The sequence below is a fragment of the Sebastes umbrosus genome, chromosome 19, assembly GCF_015220745.1.
Source record: "Sebastes umbrosus isolate fSebUmb1 chromosome 19, fSebUmb1.pri, whole genome shotgun sequence".
Lineage (NCBI taxonomy): Eukaryota > Metazoa > Chordata > Actinopteri > Perciformes > Sebastidae > Sebastes > Sebastes umbrosus.
The window spans coordinates 19,185,385-19,208,030 of NC_051287.1; the positions used below are offsets into that span (position 1 = coordinate 19,185,385).

Here is a 22,646-nt window from a genome sequence, read left to right on the forward strand (position 1 = left end):
CCGTTTAGCGCATCAACTCTTTTTTCGACAAAGACAAAAACTACTTCAAGTGAGCGTAAAAAGTTTTTCCGCATATCCTTTTGCAGTTTCCATACAGCTTTTTCTAATGCGATCAAAATGTGCATGTGCAATATGTGAATGGAAATGCGACTAGTGTGTTGAATATCACATTTGCATTTCTGTCATGTAAAAATACAGCTTTAACTTGTTGCGAGTTAAACCTCCGAGTACAAAATGTGCAACTGGTTATCTTTCCTTAAATGCACCGGCAACGCATAGAAGGCCAGACTATCAAATCAAACGTTTACTGAACTAATTCAGACTTGTATATTTTTGTGAGGAATCGCCAAAGGACACACCAGAACTTCCACAAAGACAAACCTCTATTGCTCTCTCGCTCGAACACAGTCACACAGTCACACACACACACACACACGAACACACACATACGTCAAAAGGCGGTGCTAGTAGTAGTAAACATTTGAAAGGAACAGGGGTAATTCACTTGATAAATGTCAACCAAAATGAAGCTATCAGCTGAAAGCAATTTCCTCGTGCTTGCCTGTGTTCTGCGCCAGGGACTTGGGAGATTTTCACCCCTCCATCGATCATGAAGCCTCTGTTTTAGGCCAAGGTACACAATGCCCTCAAATTGCTGACATATGGACCCAGAATCACCACAAAAAACCTGCCATTTCCACCCCGCCCCTCCTCTGTCCCGACCCAGCCACTCCTCTCCGCTAAACTCTTGTTTATCCAACGACTCTGGTCTGTTTAGGCCATTAAAGCAAAGCCGTTCGGGGAGACAGAGAGCCAAGGTAAATGTAATAAAGCCACAATCTGTAGCGTGCAACTTAACGCTGCTACCACCTAACACCAAAGATGACCAAAAAAACACCATGGAATCTGCATCAGCACTATTCCTCATTTTAAAAAGAGTATTTTTGATTAGGATTTAATTAGTAGTTTGCAACGTCGTAGCGCTGTCATGTCATCATCGAATGACTGGGCAAGTGTGTGGGCAAACTTTTAAAATTAAACCTGTCTGCCATATGGGCCAGTAGCAGAGGAAGAAAAAGAAACCATGATAGAGATGAAGACACCGACCACATAATAGTACGGAAAGCCTGTAGCTGGTGTAAACAGCGGATACGTGAAAGCGGAGCCATGTGTGTGTCGCCGGGTAGGTTTCCCATTCATACATTTCTTGTTATCGATCCACTTGTACGACAATTCCTGACTTTAAAAGGGCAGTTATTTAAAGACAAAGAAGGCCAAGTGCACAACATTAAAAGCCTCTTTTCCTAATGGACAACTGGGGTGCCAGCAGCCGGAGCCTGGAGGTCTGTACACAGGAAAAGTCCATTATCACTCTGACTAATGGAGGAGGGGGGGGGGGCGACGACTTCAAACCGAGAAAAAGAAAACAAGAGAGAGAAAGATGACGCACATGGTACAAAGCAGTGTTTCTTTAATGGAGTCCATCAATAATGTTACTTTCTTTATTGTCGAGAGAGTAGCCGTATTATCAATCCTAGACATGGGCTGAAATTAAAGGCTTTTTCTACTCAAGTGCATTTTTTAAACAGACTTCGAATCAATGTGAAACAAATGTTTGGCAACACGCTAATCATATCCTGCGTCTCTGGAACAAAACCCTCTCTCCCTTTCTCTCTCTCGCTCTCGCCACCAAGACAAACCCGCAGCCAGTTTACACTCAGACGGGTGCGCTTGTTTTATATAAACAGACAGCCCTTGTGGCAAGGGGGTTTGATTAGGAGGAGGCCCGCAAATCCCATTAAAAGTCCATTCGTCCCTCGCTCGGTGTTTGTTTGAAGACAGGAAGAGTAACAAGGGAGGAGGGAGGTGACTGGCAGTCTGTCGTTGTTGTTTCCGTGCCAATTTCTGTTTATGCGCTGACGGTTAAACGCAGATATCACCCAGCAGCGAAGAGCGGATCTTTGCCAGTGATGTGGGCAGGAACCGAAAGCCCAGTTTCTGCCAAAACATGCACAACGGGGCCGAGACTCGTTCGTCTGTGTGAAGCTTTCGGACTGTGAGAACGGGATTCACTGAGTCAGTGTCAATTATAAACATGATAGGGATGACATTCTGTTTTGTGTGTCCATCTGTAGGTTCAGCTATAACCCCAAAAAATAAAAAACAAGACCTTGTAATCATCACCGTCAGCCTAACAGCTCCTTGGTCTTGGCTGCAAGCTGTTTGTCAATGTCCACTGCCATGTTGTCCGCCATCTGCTGAATCTGTGACGGCAGGAAAAAATGAATATGAATACACCTTTTGGGCTCTCTTTTTACCTCTCTCTAGTGTATGTCTGGTAAAGGATGACATTATGTAGCTGCAATGTGAGAGAATAAAACCGGACTAATGATGAATTTCTCACCTCTCTAGTTATGTCACTTAAGAAAAAGCTGTACCCTTGCATCTAGCCACTCGACTCAACCTTCCTTTAAACTTCCCCTTCTCCGTCTGATCTATCAATTAAGAAGCTTTTTGTTCTTCTCCTTGTCTCCTACCTGTTTTTCCACGAGTCGTATGGTGTCCTCCGAGTGTCCTTCCTTCGTCTTTTTGACCTGTGTGACGGCGTTAGATCGCACTTTCCTCAGCGAGTCTTTAGCCTTGTTGCTGAACTGTTTGGCCAGCTTGGTGAGGTTCTCTCTGTGTTCCCGCGTTACTCTGCAGGGAAGGGAGGAAAGTAAGACAGAAGATAACAGAGAAAAAAACAAAACAGGTAAATGGATTACACCAAGCAAAGGTTCCCACACACACAAACTCACCTGCACCTTTTATGTCTCTGTATGCAGTTTGAAGATACGATGGAGGATGATATTAACTAAGCTTAGGTCGACTGATATTAACTAAGCTTAGGTCGGCTGATGTCTGTGGGTTCAAGTCAGTGGGCAACTTCCTGGTCTGAAAAGTGAAGCCAATGTGGAAGTGCCTTAAACTTGCATTCTTTCTAATAGCCAGCAGGGGGCGACTCCTCTGGTTGCAAAAAGAAGTCAGATTGTATAGAAGTCTATGAGAAAATGATCCTGCTTCTCACTTGATTTATTACCTCAGTAAACATTGTAAACATGAGTTTATGGTCTCAATTGCTAGTTTCAAGTCTTCTTCAATACAGCATGATGTTCATTTAATAAATTATGGTCCCATTTAGAGTCAAATAGACCATAAAGCAGGGGATGCTTTAGGGCGTGGCTACCTTGTGATTGACAGGTCGCTACCACGGCGTTGTCCTGGGAGTTGTCCGTGTTTTCGTCTTACAGCTTGAACCCTTTCACAGTGTGTTTTCAGTTCATGAAAGTTAATTGTAACATTTTGGTCACCTAATAATGTCTTATTCAGCGTTCGGCTCTACTTAGCTTCACCCTCTAGTGTCACTTCTGGTTGCAAAAAACCAAGAAGGCGACGACCAAAATGCCAAACTCGAGGCTTCAAAACGGCAGACCACAAACCAATGGGTGATGTCACAATGACTACGTCCACTTCTTATATACAGTCTGTGGTTCAACTAGCAGTTTCCTCTTAAAAGCAGGGTAATACACTGTACCAAGTGATGAAATAATTGCTAAGATATGTTTATTAAAATGTTGTTAAGCTCTCAGTGTGGGAGAAAGTATACTTCCTAGTTTTGAGAGGAGTTGCTACGGCATAATAAGATAAACTAGGCTAAAAATCCAAACATACCTTCAAACTGCATAGAGACCTAAAAAGAAAGGGTTAGTCAGACTCTCGGTAAAACACAGAACTGTGAATAATGAAAAAACAATGTCCTCAGTTGTCCAAATGAGAATGTTAAGTGCTCATAAGCATGAAGTCTAATCATTTTAGTTCTGACTTCTGAGCAACCATCTAACAACAATCACTTGCCGAGGTCTCAGACCAGATCCCGACAACTTTGTATTCACTTTGCATTTGTTAATCACTCAGAAAATCCTACTTCCCATTTCACTCTCCCTCTTTGTCCTTAATTGGCTTTTTTTTCGTTGTTTTTGCCTCGGGGACTATTTGCAAACAATCCAAGTGCGGCGTCTATTTATCGCAAACAATACGGCCTAATTACTGATTCCAGAGCCAATCAAGGAGCGCCTTCTCTTTGGAAATGCAAATGGAGGCTCGGAGCGTGCCGAGACTGATTGCAGGGGGAGAGCAGTCTGACTCTTGTGTCCCTCTTCTGCCAGACTAACACCTGCTGCTCCACGCGCGCACACACACACACACACACACACACACACACACACACACACATGCACATAAACACAGGCAGGCATTCATACATGTATTCTTACATGCACATGTGTGTATATGTAAAAAAAAAAAAAAATACTATATATACACACAGAGTGGTTTAGTGAGTGAAGGATGGATAGCTTTTTGTGAGGTTGTTTGACTTGGCAGAGAAAAAGAGAGAGAAAGAGTGAGTGAGAGAGGTCCATCCAAAATAGAGAGCGAGAGAGAGAGTGACCCGACCAGACCCTCACATCAACACACGGGGGTCTCTATACATCTACAGACAACAAGTCCATAAATCTGTTAGTTACAGGGATTTATTAATGGGGAGACATTCAAAACTATGGATGAGACTTACTGTAAGGTTCTGGTTTATGATCATTTACATTTTGTATTGATTATTTCACAATTATTTGGTTACTTATTTAGTCTATAAAATAGCATAACTATTTATTTTGTCAAATAACAGTAAAAAAACAACTTCATTGTAGCGCTAATAGTAGTGATAATTCAATATGATAATTTATCTTCTTTCAATGGAATTGTATTATGATGAAATCATATATCGAGATATCGTGATACACAATTACGTCGTCTAAGCTGATAACAAGTAATTACCAACTCAAATTTCTCTGAAAATCTGATCAAACTCAGTTAAATCAACTATTAATACTATTGTCTTATATTATATTATATATTGATATTACTCTCTCTCTTTGTGTGCATTCATATAAAAATAGTGTAAGCTGGAAATATTTATTCAGTTTTTTTGTAATTTCTCTATAATTTCATTTGAAATTATGAATTTAAATTATAAAAATGTATAAACATTTTGCCATAAAGTTCTTAATTAAATTAGAAAATACTCAGCACTTCACATTTATCAAGTATTTAATTCATACAGTATTATAAACAAATAGGCTTTACCATGTGGTTATTTCATATAGACTATTTATTTTTTGAACTACCAAAAAACATTCTATACGGTGATATATATCGTTATCGAGATATGAAATGATCTATATCGGGATAGAAGATTTTGGACATACTGGATCGTTCAGCCTTACTTCAATGTACAGAAACCGGGAAAACAGAGGAATAACAGAAGAAAAGTAAAAGGTGTAAAGAAAAGATTGAAAAGCAGGAAAGTGTTTCTGCCCTTGGGGCTGTGTTTCTGTGTGTGTGTTTCAGAAAGAGACTCACTTGGGAACGGGCACCTTGATGATCGTCCCGTCCACCTCTGGGTTAAGGTTCATGCTACTCTCTCTCAGGGCACGGGTGGCGGCCGCTGTAGCCTGGGGGCGCACACACACATTAACAGAAACACACACAGATATATGAATGTGTTCTTGCTTCGAGCGCTGGTGTGACTGAAAAAGCAGCGCTACAACTGCAGGTAGTGGCCCAGCTCCAGCTGGCAATCATTAAGGTGTTGTGGTGTGTTTGTAGTGTGTGTGTGTGTGTGTATGTGTGTGTTTGGGTGGGGTTGTGTGTGTGTGTGTGTGTGTGTGTGTGTGTGTGTGTGTCAGGGGAAGCCCGTGCAGTGTGGAAGTGCCTTGGGCCACTGTCAGCGCTCGGCCCTGTGGGACAGGACTGAGAGGTTGCAGGGCAGGGCGTTGACCCATGGTGACCTCACAGGAGAGTCTGCTTGGGCTTGTGTATGATATATTGATACACACACACACAAACACATGTGCTTTTGAGTTTGTATGTATTCATTTTGAAATTATTTTGAAATATAAAAGTAGCTAATTACTTGCATATGCAGATGGGGAATGGTAATTATCTTGAGGTGAGTACATGAACATTCACTTTAACTAAAGAGTGCATGAAAACACTTTTCTTGTATTATGGTCAGATTTTGCATGTGACCAGCGCATTACCTTATGTGAGTTTGAAAGGGAGGTCTTAACTCTACTCGGTGGAAGGCAGAAGTCAACACATGTTGAAAGACATTGATATCTTATGGTCTTCAGACAGGCGCAGACACCATGTTTGTGACATTTTAACATGGCTGAAAATTCATTTTTCACAACTGAACCCATTTCTGTCCATTCTGTTTATTTCCATCCATTGAAGAGCAATTAACACTGAATGTTGCAGAAATAAAATTCAAAACTGATGATGTGAGGAAAAAACTGAATGTTTCCTCACATCATCATCTATGATGATACAGTTATTTTTAGGTAATAAAACATCCAATTCCTACAGTTGGTTGAACAATCCATTCCACTATGCCAGAAGTAGCATTATTAGGACTATTATTAGGAGATTATATGTTATGTATTACCTTCTATGCTGAGTCAAAAAGCCTCATGTGCACACTAGTTTCACTATTGCCAAAAGTCACTGTCTGTAAAAGCAAGGGTAGTTTTGCGAAGACCAGCCTCATGTCTGTGAAAATGGACATCTGAGATTCCCTTAAAATCTGGCATCATCATGCATGATGACACCGTATGAGGTGTAACTGATTAAAAATATTGGTGTAAATGCAAACGAGACAAACGGATGATCCGTTTAACAGACATTTTCTTGAGAAATTAGAGACACATTTGTCCACATTAAAAGGTACAGTGTGTAGGATCAGGTGGCATCTAGTGGTGTGGTTGCAGATTGCAACCAACTGAGTACCCCTCCACTCATTTTCCAAGACTGTTGTTACGGTGAGGCGCAGAGTGCAATAACTCTAGTAACTCTGTTCGCCTCGCTCAGAGGTCATCCTTACATAATAACACTACTTTAGGAGCAATGGAAGTCAGACGGCGGCTGGCGATACCACAGTTTTACACTCTGCGACTCACTTTACCGCAGTTTCACAAGCATGTCGGAGAACTACGGTGGCCTTCAGGTAATGTAAAAACGTAAAAAGGCTCTCTCTAGTGCCAGTGTTTGGTTTGAATAACATGGCGGACTCTGTGAAGAGGACCTGCTCCCTATGTAGATATGAAGGGCTCATTCTAAGCTAACGAAAACACAACAATTGTTATTTTAAGGAGATTATATACTAATGAAAACATAGTTATTTCTGCTAATACATCCCCTGAAATGTTACACACTGTTCCTTTAAGAGCAAAAGTGAAAATGTGTGTTTCTGATCTGTACTGAGCAACTACATCAACAGAAATAAATAGAGAGGATGGTCGTGGATTTGGGACAAAACTATTACTAGAAATGAAAACATCTGCAGAAAATTCCCTTCTCAGCTGTTGTCTAAAATGGCTTTTTTGAAAAAAAAATACCATCTGTCTTCTTTTTAAAAGGATGAAGATAATCAAGAGGGAGATGAAAAGAAGAGCATCATGTGTTTTGTGAGGGAACAAGTGATCCAGCGTTGATGTGGACGCAGGCTGGAGAGGCAGCTGTGCTGTAAATGATATCGCAACACTGCACAGGATCAGACAAAGACGCTGTTAAGAGGTTTTCTGAGAAGTGTTGGTCTACTGCAGTCACACAATACTTTGATAATATCAGTTAATTTATTATAGTGGCTTTCTTTGGAATTTTATTTAAAAGTGTATTTGTATATGTTTGGCAGGGAGAAAAAGAAGCTTGCATGTGACTCAATGGTAAACATTAAAACAAGCATTCACATATGCGAAACATAAAAACTTGATCCACCACATACAACACAGCAAATACTACATTAGAACCAGAGAGCCACAGTTAAACAGTGCACACAGACAACGGGGAGGAAGCCAAATCCATTGAATTACTTAAAACAGGGTCACACTCCTCAAACCAATTCTGCAACCGCATGACAATTCCCTTAGCTGAGCTGAACAAAGTGTGCAAATGTGCAATACGAGGAAAAGAGCATATAATTTCCTCCCCTACTCTCCTTTCTCGACAGCTCCTTCTGGCCTTATCCGCTGGGGGAAAGACATGGCAGCGAGATTAAAGGAATTTATTTGTGTGCATTAAATTAATTCATGTGGTTTTTCTTTGCTTTTCCTTTGTCAGAATCATCCGGAGCGCAGGCCTCTGGTTGCTCTCTTTGAGTGTGGGGTGATAGATTCGGCCCATACCTATATTTGATTGTTCTCAGCATCAAATTCATCACCGCTTCCCCTCTCCCCGATGACCACTCCGGTGGTTACGGAAAACCGAGGGGAATTTCTCTGGGCCGGTTCTGGTTAATATGTTGGAGAGGAAAGAGAAATTACGCTGAAGTTTCACATCAAACGCTTTGACGGCCCCGGTTCAAAGCGAACAGGCGAGCGGAGAGGAATGCGTGCGAGTAGTGCGCGTGTGTGCGTGTTTAAACAGGGAGTCCTGAAGAAAACACTTTCCGAACAAAGTGGTGGGATGCTTAAACATGCGCGTACACACTCATCCTAAAACACACACACCAAATTGCCTCCTGATCTAAGCATGCTGGTAGTTGTTGTTAGTTCCACTGTGCCTTCCCAGGCTGCTCTTAATGAATGAATGGAAAAACAATGGTAGGGCCTCTGGAGTGCCTGGTAATGGATAGGCATCATTATAAGCCTATTAGCTCTGGGTACTGAAGACTCACCTCTGTGTGGGACACGGGTAACGTAGGGCACGACAGGGTAGTGTGTGTGTGAGTATGTCTGTCGGTGTGTGTGTGTGTGGTCTGTGGTCTGAGTTTCTGGGAAGGAAATAGACTCACTGAAAGACCATTCAGCCTGACTCAGGTGGAAGACTGGATTTCGAGATTTAAGATGCTGATAAATACTTTAGATTTGCGTGTTGTTTTGTGATATCGGTACAAAAGAGAACAAAGAGGTGAAGCCACTGCGCGCAGATTCACAAAAGGTGACCGGTAGGAAAATAGAAGGCGGTGGAAAATGGTTGCGAGAACTGTCTTTTGTTGTAACAGACAGGTGTTTCTCCAAAAGAACAAACTGCCTTTGAAAACAGGAAAACCAAATCATGTTACAATAGCTGGTTTGGATTTTTGGGGTGTAGGGGTGGCCATGTCAGTCATTGGCTATTTCTTTATAGTTATTCTTAATGCTTGTCATCGGTGCCACCGAGTCGGATTCCGCGCAAAATCAGATGAAAACACGCAGGTTCACCAGAAACTACAGCGGGGCCTCCAGCAGCAACCAGCCGTCCAAAGACAGACCCAGATCCGGCTTTGCTGCCGCCTTCGACATGCAGTTGGGGCTCCAGCGGGATGTGGAGAGTGCTTCGTTCGCCGCTCCGCGGGTCCACGCTGGGAGCCAACACCGACACCATGCTGCTAGAGACTCAGGCCATATTGCTGGGTACGCTGGAGGGAAGGGAGGCACGGGAGAACTAGAACCAGGACTGAGCAGGCTGTCACGCCCTGCTGCAGTAAAATGAAAGGTTTTCTAATTGGAATCTGGTGCTCGGAAACACTACCGCTTTTGTCCGCAGGGACCGCCAAACCAACATAAAATTAAAGTTCCTCGTGGTAGATATAACAGCAGCATGTTACCATTGTCACTGTGAGCATGTAGCACACTGATATTAGCATATCGATACATTAGTTGTAGTGTAGTGCAGCTAGCGTGGCAGCGCAGTAACGTGACTGTTCTCTACCAAGTCCTTTAAATCTTGTTTTATTGCACTTTACTGTATGCATTTGTTTTATTACTGTAATCATTACTATTACCAGGTCTCTGAGTGACATGTTGTACATGCAAGTATCACTTGTAAGGTGGTATCATTCCTTATTCCTATTCATCTGAACTTCATTTCTCAGGTGGTACATATGTTTTCTTGCCTTCCTGTGTATCATTCCTCATTTTGGATGTTTGTATACTATGCATATAAACATATTAAATGTCTGCTTATTGGGTGGAGTTTATCACCTCAACTCTGCATTTTATATCATTCATTTTGCATACTGGTCTTGTTTTTTTTTTTTAAAGTATTTTTTAGTCATATAAGCATTCTAACAGGTGTTTCACTACATGATACAGATGTGTAGCTGTGCACATAAAACAAATTTGAATTTACTAACAGTTGCATCTCATGAGAAGAGGAGCAGATATGAAAAACCTTATGAAAACAAAGCACCAAGTAGCTGTATATCGGCTCAATCAATCTAAGAGCTAAATCTTCAGTCATGACTATCTGTGAATATGTGGTTGCATAATATCGTATTAAATGCTAAAAAAAAGCACATTTAGATTTTCCAGACCACCAGAAAGTCTGGCCACTTAAAATTGCGAGTTGCCCCTGTGGACAAAATTTCTTTCTGGAGCTCTAATTAGCGCAGCATTGTATCATCTAAGAAGGAAAAGAGGGAAAGCAAAAGGAGTAAAAAAAAAGAAAAATAATCCATTCCTTCCTAACCTGGGGTTAAAATGAGGTAATTTCCTATTCTGTGACAACTCATACGCAGACGTAACCACATCTCAGTGCACACACACACAGAGTTTGGGTTCATGTTGCTATCTTTCACCCCAGAACAAAAGGCTCCTAGAGTGATCCATCAATTAGCATCTGAGACACCGTTGGAGTTAGAGAGAGAGAGAGTCAGGTTTCATTTATACAGAGATGTGGGCTTAGAGTTCTGGTCCGGCTCACTTTTCCTCCTGTGAGGAGGACCGTCTATCTATCTGTGCTTCAGATTATTTTTATAAAGCTTTTAGTTACTGTGTGCTTATCTACGTGACACACACAGATACCTGTAGGGAAGAATCTGTATCTGTGTGTGTGTGTGCGTGCGTGCGTGCGTGCGTGCGTGCGTGCGTGCGTGCGTGCGTGCGTGCGTGCGTGCGTGATCGTCTTACCTCTGGGAAGCTGCTCATGTTGACCATAATGAGCTGAGGGGATTTCATGGAGACCTGGCCCAGCTGGTTGAGAGGGAACTTCCCATCTTGAGTCGTCACCACAATGTGATCCAGAGCTCCTGAATGAATACAGATAGATGCTATTGTTTATTTATTGTATTCATCATTATTTAGACAATTCACGGCATCATTTTACTGTTGCAATGTGCAATGCAGTCAACCCGATTTTGTGCATCTGCGCATATCAAGGCCAATTTTATCTGACAATACCAAAAATATCAGCATTAGCAGAGTTACATATTTTATAGGCTGCATTTTATGTATATTTGACTTTATTTTTTCAAAAATTTAAGTTGAATACTGTATTATTTAATGGTACTAATGGTACAGTGTGTAGGATTTTGCAGCAACTAGTGGTGTGGTTGCAGATTGCAACCAACTGAGTACCCCTCCGCTCACTCCTCCCTTTCCAAGACTGCGGTAACGTGAGCCACCGAGTGCGAAATCATGGTCACACGTTTGCCGCGCTCAGAGGCCATCCATACCATAATAACACTTAGGAGCAATGGAAGCAAAGAATATAAAAACAAAGAGACGAAACACTTTTTTTTTTTAACAACAACCGCTGCTGCCATTTTGGACTGAAAACGCTTATTCTATTTATAATATTTTTATTGTTCAACACAGGCCATTTCGGATGAGACATTAAATATAACTTCGCTGCTAGGTACTAATGTTGCAATGTAGCGAACAATTGACTTTCACTTCTTGGCGATATACAAAGTCAGACGGCGGCTGGCCGTATCACGGTTTTGCACTCCGCGGCTCACGTTAACGCAGTTTCACAAGCGTGTCAGAGAATACGGTGGCTTTCAGGTAACGTAAAAACGTGAAAGGCTCTCACTGGAGCCAGTGTTTGGTTTGTCCGTTCTAGGCTACTGTAGAAACATGGCGGAGCAACATGGCGGACTCCGTGAAGAGGACCCGCTCCCTATGTAAATATGAAGGGCTCATTCTAAGCTAACGAAAACACAACGGTTATACACTAATGAAAACATGAATATTATATTCCATTTCTGCTAACAGATCCCCTGAAATGTTACACACTGTTCCTTTAAAATAATTTAAATTTCCACAATGTTGACTGCTAAAAATTTACTGTTACCTCAGATTTTCTGTTAGTGTCGTTTTTGATAATAAAGTTTATTTTTCATCTGTAAAATATCTGTACTCTCAGACATATCTTTCTCACAAAATGCTTGTTTATGTCATGTGTTTATGTAAAACACATGAACATTAACTAATGTGTTGTTAACAGATTTGTTTTATTCTCATGGATCAATATGAGGCATCAGGCTGTGGTAATATGGTAGCTAGTCTGGTTTGATGACACGGTTTCCATGTTGAGTGAATGATCGAGATGAATGGGCAGCAGAAGCCACAAACTGCATGAAAAATGTTGAGACCACTATAGTGTTAAGAGTTTCCATGATCTACTGTCTCTCCTCACTGTCAACACTGAGAGAAACAAAGGTAAGTTCGCCAACAAGAGTTGACTTCTGTCCTCTCCTCTTCTCCTTCTCTCCCTCGCTCCATCCATCCGCCCCTCTCCCTCTCCTCCATCTGGCTAACCTCAGACGCAGTTGTTTCCTCCTTCTCCACCTCTGCCTTACATCACTCGCTCCCTGCTTACCCATTGGGGGCTGTGCTGGTGGTGAGTGTGGAAAAGGGAGGGTGAAGGGGAGGTGAGCCAATGGAGTAATTTAAAAAAATAATTTATCATGTGATTTCAAGCACACAAAAAAAACCCATAGATGTACCAGAAGAAGAATTTAAAAATAAGAGGCTGGTATGATGTGATGTAATGGATACCTTTAAAGACTGGATCACTGACATAACGTCTACCTGACTGCAAAAATTATTCCGTCTTTGAATTCAAACATCCGTTTGTGAGCAGCTCTAAACCTTTCTGTCCGTCTCACAGCGCCTCTCTGTGTATATGCAGACCGTTCATGTCCATATCTGTGACCTTCTGCCTGTCCGTCTTTGTTACCTGTGCCTTGACAATGAGCACCTACACATCTGCTAATACTTTAGGAAGGCAGACAGACATTTCTTTAACTACAAAGGTGGAGGGTGAGGAGGGGTACGAGGGTTGAGAGAGAGAAGAGGAAGGTCAGAGGAGGAGGGCTGAGAGAGCATTTGCCAAATAGTTATTTATCAAATATTGCTTATAGTTATATATGTACACTAAACTTTTTGTTGCTTTTCATTTAAAAATTATATGTTTCTATAATTAAACAAGCCATATTATTTGTAAACTTCATATACTAGGGATGTACACAGTTAATCGATGTTGGTGATTTTTCATTCACATTCATCAGACTGAGATGAATGTTCTACACTATAAACTATTTTATTCTGAGTATTTGGTGCAGGGCAGCTGTGGCTCAGTGGGTAGAGCAGGTTGTCCACCAATCGGAAAGGTTGGTGGTTCGATCTCTGGTAGTCATTTAATCCATTCATAAACATATTGATTATAGCAGCTTTAATATGCTGTGTTGAACTCTAAATGTAAAGAACAGCAGTTTGCAGTTCTACGGGGGATTTCTTCCCTGGACGATTTCCTGGCCAGGAGCGGTGACTCCATGGTGTCTTGTCGTTGCCTTGAGGTTGCCAGACAACCAGTACGGACTCAAGGAGTCACTGGCTTGGCAAAGAAATTGTTCCAGCAACTTGTCGTTTTTACATTTCGACTATTGTACAAATTAAACAAATGAGTATGAGACATAACGTGTTAATTGGTAATCTTTAGAGGTGCTGGTAGGCGGATCCTTTTCCGCCTGCGTCCAGGCTTTATGCTAGGCTAAACTAACCAGCTGTAGCTTTATAGTCAACAGAAGTCAACTGATTCTCTGCAAGGTGTATTTCTCAAAATGTCAAACTATTCCTTTAAGCTCCAATTTCATTTCCTTGGTTGGAAGACCTATTAGTAGCTAAAGGTTTCTAGGTATTTCTAGGCATTTTTTTCTTTACAGTACTGTTGTTGTTGTTGTTCAATGTCTCAGTCAACCCCGTCTTAACAAAGTTTCCATGGAAACAGAGCCTGTTTTTGGGCCATCTTTACCCATCTGTGACTGACCACAACATGATGGTCACTGCATTGATCCCCTCTCCATGCAGCTATCTGTGACTTTCTGCTATTTGCCACATACAAATAAATGCATGCACACATACAGTATGCATTCATGGCACCACACAACAGCAGTCATATCCACATACACACACATGTACTCATAAGCTTAATGAGAGCCAGATGAGAGGTTCATGGAACAAACACACACACGAACGAGACACATAATACACACATGCACACATTCGGACAGCTGACGTCATTCCATTCCACCATCTCATCTCTGCTGTCAGCTCTAAGTCCTGCTGCCTCCCTGGATTACTGTGCAGCTGGACAGAAGAGAGGAGGACAGAGGGAGTGGAGGACAGCAGCGAGTGGATGGAGAGGTGGAGCGAGGATGACGGGATGAAGGGAAGGAGACAGAAATGACAGAGAGAAACAGAAGGAGACGCAGGGAGTGAAGGAGGGAACCCTTGCCCTGTGAACAAATGTCTCCCTGTAGGTCAAAGTGAAATTTAAATATGAGACACAAATTGAAAATATCATATGAGCGGAGGCCAAAAAGTAAAGCTGGGAAAGCTGTTGGTAAAACAAAAGAGAAGAGTAAGTAATGGAGGGATACAAAGGGAGGGGCAAAGGACAGAAAATGACTCAGAACAAGAAATTGCTGAATGAGTGCAGAAAGAAAAAAAGCTGATGGGAACACGATGGAGAATGGACAGACAAATGAATAAAGAACAATGAAACAGTTGGAAGAAATCAACAAGACAAGACATTGAGGTGTTGACCACAAAATATCCATGTTGTGTAAAAGTGTAAAAGACTGCACATGCATCAAATGTCAGAGAAGGTGCACTTTCATCTGAGGAGGAAAAGGAGTAAAAGCTCAGACACTTTAAGTTTGAAGTCTGCCTCCTCCCTCGGGAGCTTCCATTATACACCCCACCTCTGACTCCCCCGAGCCCAGCTCCCATTTGTTAGAACCCAGAGGCAAAAGGGTCATGACCTGGATGTAGTTGGGGAAGTAGAGGTCAAACTGGGGTCAAGGTAAGGTCACACTGGAGCTCACTCTCAGCCATCAGGGGCTTTGTCAGGTAGATGCAAACAAAGAGGAAGACTTACTGACTTTTATCCCAAAGTAAAGACGTGCCTTTGGTGTGCTGTTAAAGGGTAACTTTGGTATTTTTCAATCTGGACCCTATTTTCCCATGTTTTTGTGTATGACTGACTAAAGGGGACAACAATTTCTGAAACTTGTCCAGTATTGAGGGAGCACGCTGTAACCGGCAGCCACGGAACAAGCTGCGAGGGCAAGTTGGCAGCGTCAATGTTACATTATGTTCACTAAAAGTGCTTGTTTTTGCCACTGAGAGGCTCAGATTGTTATTATAAGTGTCTGACAACATTATAGAAAGGACCCTACAGAGAAACAAGGCAAAAGTGAGCATGGCTCACATACCCCTGCTCACTGCTTGACTCCTACTAAAGTAGGGCCCTTTTGGAACTAATGGAACAAGTTCTACTACGGAAACGAAATTGAAGTAAAAAAAGAAATCACCGTTTCTGGCCAAGATTTCAAAAATGTTGGGCACCCTGGACTTCAAACCCCCAAAAGGCACAACTAGACCACACTGTCAACCATCATACCAAATTTGGAGTTCCTAAGTTAAATAGTTTTGGAGTTGAGCTGCGGAAACGAAAGTGTGACACGCGAACGGACGGAAGGACGGACAAGCGGAGTTCCATATACCCTCGACTACGTTGTCACGGGGGTATAATAAAACGTTTTTTGACCTTTCGCCTGATCCGGTCTGTTTGTTATTGTGTCCCATGTCCCTCTCAAGGAAGAGACTCGTTGTGAAATCTGAATATCCGTATACTCGGACTCAAATAAATACAGAAAACCACTGAATTCATAGACCTCATTCACATTGTCGATATCATCTAAATATTCAGTGATGACTTAGAAAATAATTTAGATAACACTAAGCTATGCTTTCTGTACTCCAACACAACAAACTCTGCCTGGCTGGCCCTCGCGTTTCCACCATAGATGTATGCCACTATTCCACCGTTGTCTTCCGGCAACACTTCACCTTGCCAGATTTCAGAACGAGACTTCTCCTTGAGCGAGACTCTTTCCATGATGTTGTCAGACACTTACAATAACAGTCAGAGCCTGTCATGGTAAAAACAAGCACTTTTAATGGACGTAAATGACGGAGCCAGCTTGCCCCAATATTAGCACCATACTGCAGCCTGTGAGCAGCTGCCGTCTACAGCGCTCCCCCTCAAGACTGGACCAATTACAGAAATTGTTTTCGCTCTTAGAGAGTTAGACACCAAAACATTGGACAATAGTGTCCAGGTCGAAAAATAAGAAGTTACCCTTTAAGAAGGAACGGCGTACAGTACGTACGGAGGTGTGTACAGTACATGATGCAGGTGAAAAATAAAACCGCACTGCAACAGTCAAGTATGTATATCAATTCACAGTAGAAATCAAAACAACAAGGTAGCCCTATACGTGACCTCAGCACTCCGTATGTTACTTTGTAACATTATGGAAACAAAAGTTAAAAGGTGTTCAGAGGTATCTCATGGATGTCAGTGATTTCATGGATGTCCTGAACCTGATGTTGGAAAATATATACAAACACTAATTTGGCCTATCCTTAAGTGGTATGATATTCATTTTACTGCTTTTGTACTATTGTTCAAGCATGTTTTCTTCTTTAACTCTGTTAACAATAAAAGAAAATAGCAAGCCGAGCAACTAAATTAAACCCTTGCCTTTGTTACATCACTGTCATTTCTCTTATTATACTGCCACTTGTTCCCACTCACAACAAATGGATACTTGGCACTATTGGATGTCTGTTAGCTCTTATTGATTCGTTTTGTCTTCTGTAAAGTTTTGAACCAGAGAGTAGTGTACGAAGGAGACACAGGCAGACAGACAACGTGAGAGGGAGTCCGAGAAAGAAACAGAGATAAGCTGAATACCTGGCGAGGTTCGGATGCTGAGGTTGCGTGTGAAGTCCTCTTTGAGTGCATTGAGAACAGCTGTCATGTCCCCCTTCACTTCATCCAGACTGATGATGTCTTCCACCAGAGAGGAATTAATATTCACCTTAGCCGACTGGCCCTTTGCCTTGGCTTGGAAGATGAAGAGAGGGAAAGAAGCAAAGCACTGTATTATCTATCTAAGATGGATAACATCTAATCACGTAACGCACGTTCATGCCAGCAGAACTACGGAGGTTGTGCACATGTGAAATCTCTTCACTGACCTTTTGCCTTCTTGGTGGCATAGAGCCTGGTGCATGCAGCGGCGTAGCAGGGGGTGTTGGGGTACAGCAGGGGTGCACTGACCCTGGTGGAGGTGGCCACAAGGGGAGACCTGAGCTGTCGCACCAGGGACTGACACAGCAGAGGTCGCAGTAGGTGATTCATAGCCACAACTGGAACAGAAAGAATGGGGGGGAAGTAAGAGAGTAAATAAAAAACATAGTAGAGGAAGTATACAAACACAATAAGTTTGGAATATCATCATTTGATTAAATTTGACAGGATCACAAATTGTTCACAGATCAGCTGAAGGCACTGCTGGTAATATTTATCAAAATGAAGTAATAGCTCATATCAGCCAGTAGGAGGTAGGCCTACATCTTGTACTGACATTACAGTACCATAGCCTCTTTTTCTCTTCACAACTATCTGCTGAGAATTTGAGACAAAAAAATAATAATAAAAACAGAGCCAAACCTGTGAATGCTATATTTTCTTTGCAATATCAGCCATATCTCTTTGCAATCTACAGTATAAAGAGTTACATTTTTTCAATAAAAAAAAAGGTTCCATCTTTGATTTTTGACCACATAAATTACAAGTATATTCAAAATACATACAGTAACTCAAGAGATTGACTTACAACTAATCATCTTTTTTTCTGATCAAATTTGTTTTTCCTTATTCTTAATGGAGGACACAAATATTGTGTTGACATGGCATAACACATCTAAATCTATTCACTTAGGTAATCACATCCATTATAAATGTAAATACATTTACATTCACATAACTACATACAATGAAATACAAAAATAAATGGTGTGAATAATACAGAAATATAATGTATACCCAGGTGAACCCTGAAGATAATCACATTGGTGTGCCATGCCCTTGCCAAAACTTTTGAATAATATTTTATCGCAGTTTATTACAAATCCTATCCTATCCTAATCCTAATTTCCTATGATCCTAATTATAACGTAACCCCACTCTTTACCCACGGCCCTCATATCCGTCTATTTGATAAATTCATTCATCTTGGATCTAGGGGTCGAACTAATCATTTTCATTATCGATTAATCTACCAATAGATCTGTTGGCATGTCATAGCAGGAAAAGCACAGGTGTCAATAATAACAGTAATATAGCGAGTGCATTCCACTTCACTTCACTGACTTACTGGAACTCTTAATGGAATTGAGCCACCGTTGAGGAAATTTGTTTCACCTGTGCTTTTCCTGCTATGACAAGTCAAAGAAAATGTACTTTCTGCACTCATCTCTACAGGCTATATTTCATGCAATAAGTCACAAACATGCTCTTCCTCTTACACACACAAATCTATGGCCAACACAGAGTCTACACTCTGCCCACGCACAGTTGTTTGGGCATTCCTGAGGGGGAACCTCCCATTCAAAAAAATCACACAACAATATGAGACCAACCACAAAACCACCTCCCACCTCGCAAACTGGCTCTCGACTGCGAACTGTGTCACTGAACCTCGGAGTACACACACAGGCGCAGACAAACTGTGAGATATCTAAGCCCACAGACACAAACACACACTAAAGCCCATCTTTCACAGTCAGTGGCTGTGAAGAGCTCACAGTGCACTGCAGCCTGACTGACATCCTCTATTGTGTAGTGTGTGTTTATAACTGGGAGCTGTGAGAAGAAACACACTGATGCATTAAAGACAAGTCTGGTTGCAAGTGAGAAGAACTTTCCCAAATGCATCATATGACTGACATTTTTTCTCTGTAAAATATAAAAATAAAAAGCAGGAATTATATTCAGTCGCGAGCAAAATGTAAAAAAGTAAAACAAAAACCACCCGACTAATGACTGAAAAACTGAAGATCAAATGCACTCAAATGTATTAAAAATGATTTTTTTTTCACTGAACATAAATATTATTTGAATAAAAAAACAAGTAAAGACCTCTCATCACCAGTCATGAGTCCAAACTAAAGCTGCAACAATTAGTCAATCTACAGAAAAACAATCGCCAACTATTTTGATAATCGATCAATCATTAATAATTTTTATGCAAAAATGACATTAATGCTGTTTGCAGCCTCTCAAATATGAATTTTCCCTACTTTTCTCTGTTTTATATCATATTAAAGCAAATATTTTGGGGTTTTGGACTGACAAAACAAGATATTTAAAGAAATCTTTGACTTTGAGAAATTGGGACGGACATTTTTTACTATTTTCTGCGTTTTATAGACCAAACAACTAATGGAGAAAATAATCGGTAAATTAATCAATAATAAAAAATAATCGTTAGCCCTAGCCCAAACATCCCCTAGAGAAACCCACTGCTCTGAAAAAAATGTTTGAAATTATCTGATTATTTTAAATATTTATTTATTCTTTTAACTGTTAGATTAAAGTTGTATCTCTCTAAATTTTGTTCTAAATGCTATTTCAAATATTTCTCCACACTGCCAGCAATATAATACTAAATCACTTTATTTTATCAAAATGTAAATGTATGTACTTATCTGGCCAGAAACAGACACATTTTGGAGTTTTTGTTTTAAAAACATGTCAGAATCAGCCTTAAATTATCCATGAAGTGTCTTTTTGTGTAATTGCAGATTGTAAACTCCTCCTTCGGTCACTTAAACCCCAAAAATCCCAGATATGATACTGATCTCAATGGTTACGGCCACACAACAAGCCCCTGCTGTTAATCCAGCATTTACTTTAGATATTAACCAACATAACATATTCCAATGGCAATATTTAGACTAGACTGTGGACCACCAGCTAGCCTACAATACAAAACCCATACCAGGCATCCGTGGCTGGCAGGTTTCCTGACAGGCTGATATGATACAGCGCACTCTGGCAGAGCAGATAGACTCGGATGTGGGACGTTGACGGATCGCTTTAGAGTGGAAGTCAAGCAGAAAAGGTGAAGCACAGGTGTTCAGTGGGATACTGTAGCCTCGTATCCTGTAGATTTCACACACACACAGCAGCAGCTGCAGACACACCTCTCTTTCTTCCAGTAGCAGAAGCCAGCTGGTGAGCCCGCATGAGCTCTCCTCTGCACACTTTACAGTTTGAGCAGAAAATAATACAGCAGAGTATCTGATAATGCTCTGCCTCCTCAAACAAGCTGTTCAGACTAGGGCTGCAACTAACAATTATTTTAATGATGAATTAACCTCTCAATTATTTTTATGTTAAATTGATTAACTGTCTAGTCTATGAAGTGCCAGAAAATGCTGAAAGATTATTGTCTAAACTTTCTCACCCCAAGGTCACATGTTCAAATTGCTGTTTTTGTCCAGTTCAAAACCCAAATTAGGGATGCACCGATCCGACTTTTTCAGTCCCGATACCGATTGTGATACCTGGGCTTTGAGTATCGGCCAATACAGAGTACCGATCCGATACCAGTCTTCAATTAATAAGCTGTATGCCTCACTGTGTGGAAGTGACTGGGATCATTCTTTTATGTGGAAGGCAACATCAGGCTTGACTTAAATATACTTTCCTAACTTTGTAAAACAAAATGTAACTAATAAATACATAGATTTGCATTTAGTTAATTGTTATTTATTATTAAAATAATACATTTTGCACATACAATTTGATAAAAAAAAAAATCAAAATTAACAGGAATTACAGTTTAAGTGTAAACCTTTATAATGCAGCAACTAACTGGGCAAAAATTACATCAGGAATTAAAATTCCAGTATATAATGTATGGAGTATATAAGCATAGAACTGAATTTAATAGATTGGCCCCATTCTCACCAATACCCGATCCAGCTATTTGAGTCAATATCGGCCCGATATCTGATCCGGTATCAGTATCTTCTTTCTTCTTCTTAGTCCTCTTGGCCCCCTTGGGAGCATAGGGCGTCCACCATGGATCTCCACCTCACTCTCTTCTGTGCAGTGGTCTTTGCTTCTTGCCAGGAGGTCCCGATCTTGTTTAACTCGTCAAGCATAGACCGTCTCCAGTTGTTTTTTGGTCTCCCTGGCTTCCTCTTTCCTTGTGGGTTGTAGTCCAGAGATTGTCTTGTTATGTTTGTTTCTTGTTTTCTGAGTGTATGCCCGATCCATCTCCACTTTCTCCTTTTGATTTCTTTGTTGATTCGCTCCTGGTTTGTTTGTTTCCACAGGTCTGTATTTGTAATTTTTCTGGGCCACCATATCCTCAGTATGTATCGGAGGCAGTTGTTGATGAACACTTGCGGTTTGTTGGTGATTGTGTTTGTGGTTTTCCAGGTTTCACAGCCATAGAGAAGGACAGATTTTACATTTGGTATCAGTATCGGTGCATCCCTAACCCAAATATATTCATATTACGATATACAAATATTATAATTACATAATACAAAAAGCCAAAATTCATCATATTTCAAAAAGATTAAAACAGCATATTCTGATTCATGTCTGAGTTTTTTTTACGATTCTTGTTTTAAATTCCTGTTTATTGTGTTGTTTCTGTTTTGCCGATTGTGTTCTTGTGAATATTTCTTGTTCTCAGGTCTCTCTTGGCAAAGAGATATTAATCTCAATGAGACTGCCTGATTAAAATAAAGATTAAGTAAATATATAAACCAGCATATGTTTGACACTTTGCTTGATAAATCACTTTTTAGTTGATTATCATATTATTTGGCATCCCTAATGTGTCTGAAAACTGAAAATATCAGTTCAATTTGACTTTTTTTTATCATCATGCAGACCACAGAGGAATATTAGCAGGGAAAATTCAGATGTAACATCACCAAGCTGAACAGATATTTAGATATAAGGTTAGTATGTCGATATCAGAAGTTAGTATGTCGATATTAGAAGGTCTTTTTAATTAATTTGTAATTGTCTGAAATATATTTATTATTTATTTTTTAAAATATTTTTCTATATATAATATAAGTTTTTTTAACATGATCATGGAGCATATATATACTGTATATTTGTATTCTGGGGTATTGTTCCTATGCAGAGGGTAATTTAGTTTATTTATTGACTACACTAAGGGCGTTTTATATTTTAATAATTTATTTATTGTGTTGAGTTGAATGTGCTACTTATTTTGTACTGCAATTACCTTTTGCCTTTTTTACATTTTTTCTTTTCTTAAAGCTGACTCAGTGTAAACTGCTCAGAATCCCAATGTATTTATATGAGGTGCAAATGGCAAATAAAACTCTTGAATTTTTAATCTTTTGGTTATAATTACTGATTGTGTTGACACC

At 40.6% G+C, this 22,646-nt stretch overlaps 1 protein-coding gene and 1 long non-coding RNA gene across 5 annotated transcripts in view; one reads left to right on the top strand and one right to left on the bottom strand.

The window, feature by feature from the left end:
• Positions 1 to 22,646, bottom strand: part of mrrf (mitochondrial ribosome recycling factor) — a 51,318-nt gene that overhangs the window by 19,228 nt on the left and 9,444 nt on the right. For 2 of the 4 annotated variants that reach the window (XM_037751999.1, XM_037751998.1), the window contains exons 2-7: positions 17,412 to 17,582; positions 17,125 to 17,277; positions 10,986 to 11,104; positions 5,458 to 5,549; positions 2,538 to 2,697; positions 1,450 to 2,264 (exon numbers count right to left, since the gene is read on the bottom strand). In XM_037751999.1, coding sequence (XP_037607927.1) covers positions 2,187 to 2,264; positions 2,538 to 2,697; positions 5,458 to 5,549; positions 10,986 to 11,104; positions 17,125 to 17,277; positions 17,412 to 17,574 — 765 coding nt within the window. In that variant the 5' untranslated portion in view covers positions 17,575 to 17,582 and the 3' untranslated portion in view covers positions 1,450 to 2,186. Of the gene's footprint in view, positions 1 to 1,449; positions 2,265 to 2,537; positions 2,698 to 5,457; positions 5,550 to 10,985; positions 11,105 to 17,124; positions 17,278 to 17,411; positions 17,583 to 20,218; positions 20,329 to 22,646 lie in introns of those variants that run through there. The other 2 variants (XM_037751997.1, XM_037751996.1) reach the window with 2 other exon arrangements.
• On the top strand, positions 814 to 21,635 carry LOC119477846. The gene is made up of 3 exons (XR_005204329.1): positions 814 to 824; positions 14,716 to 14,721; positions 21,250 to 21,635. It is a non-coding gene; the product is annotated as an uncharacterized LOC119477846 (long non-coding RNA).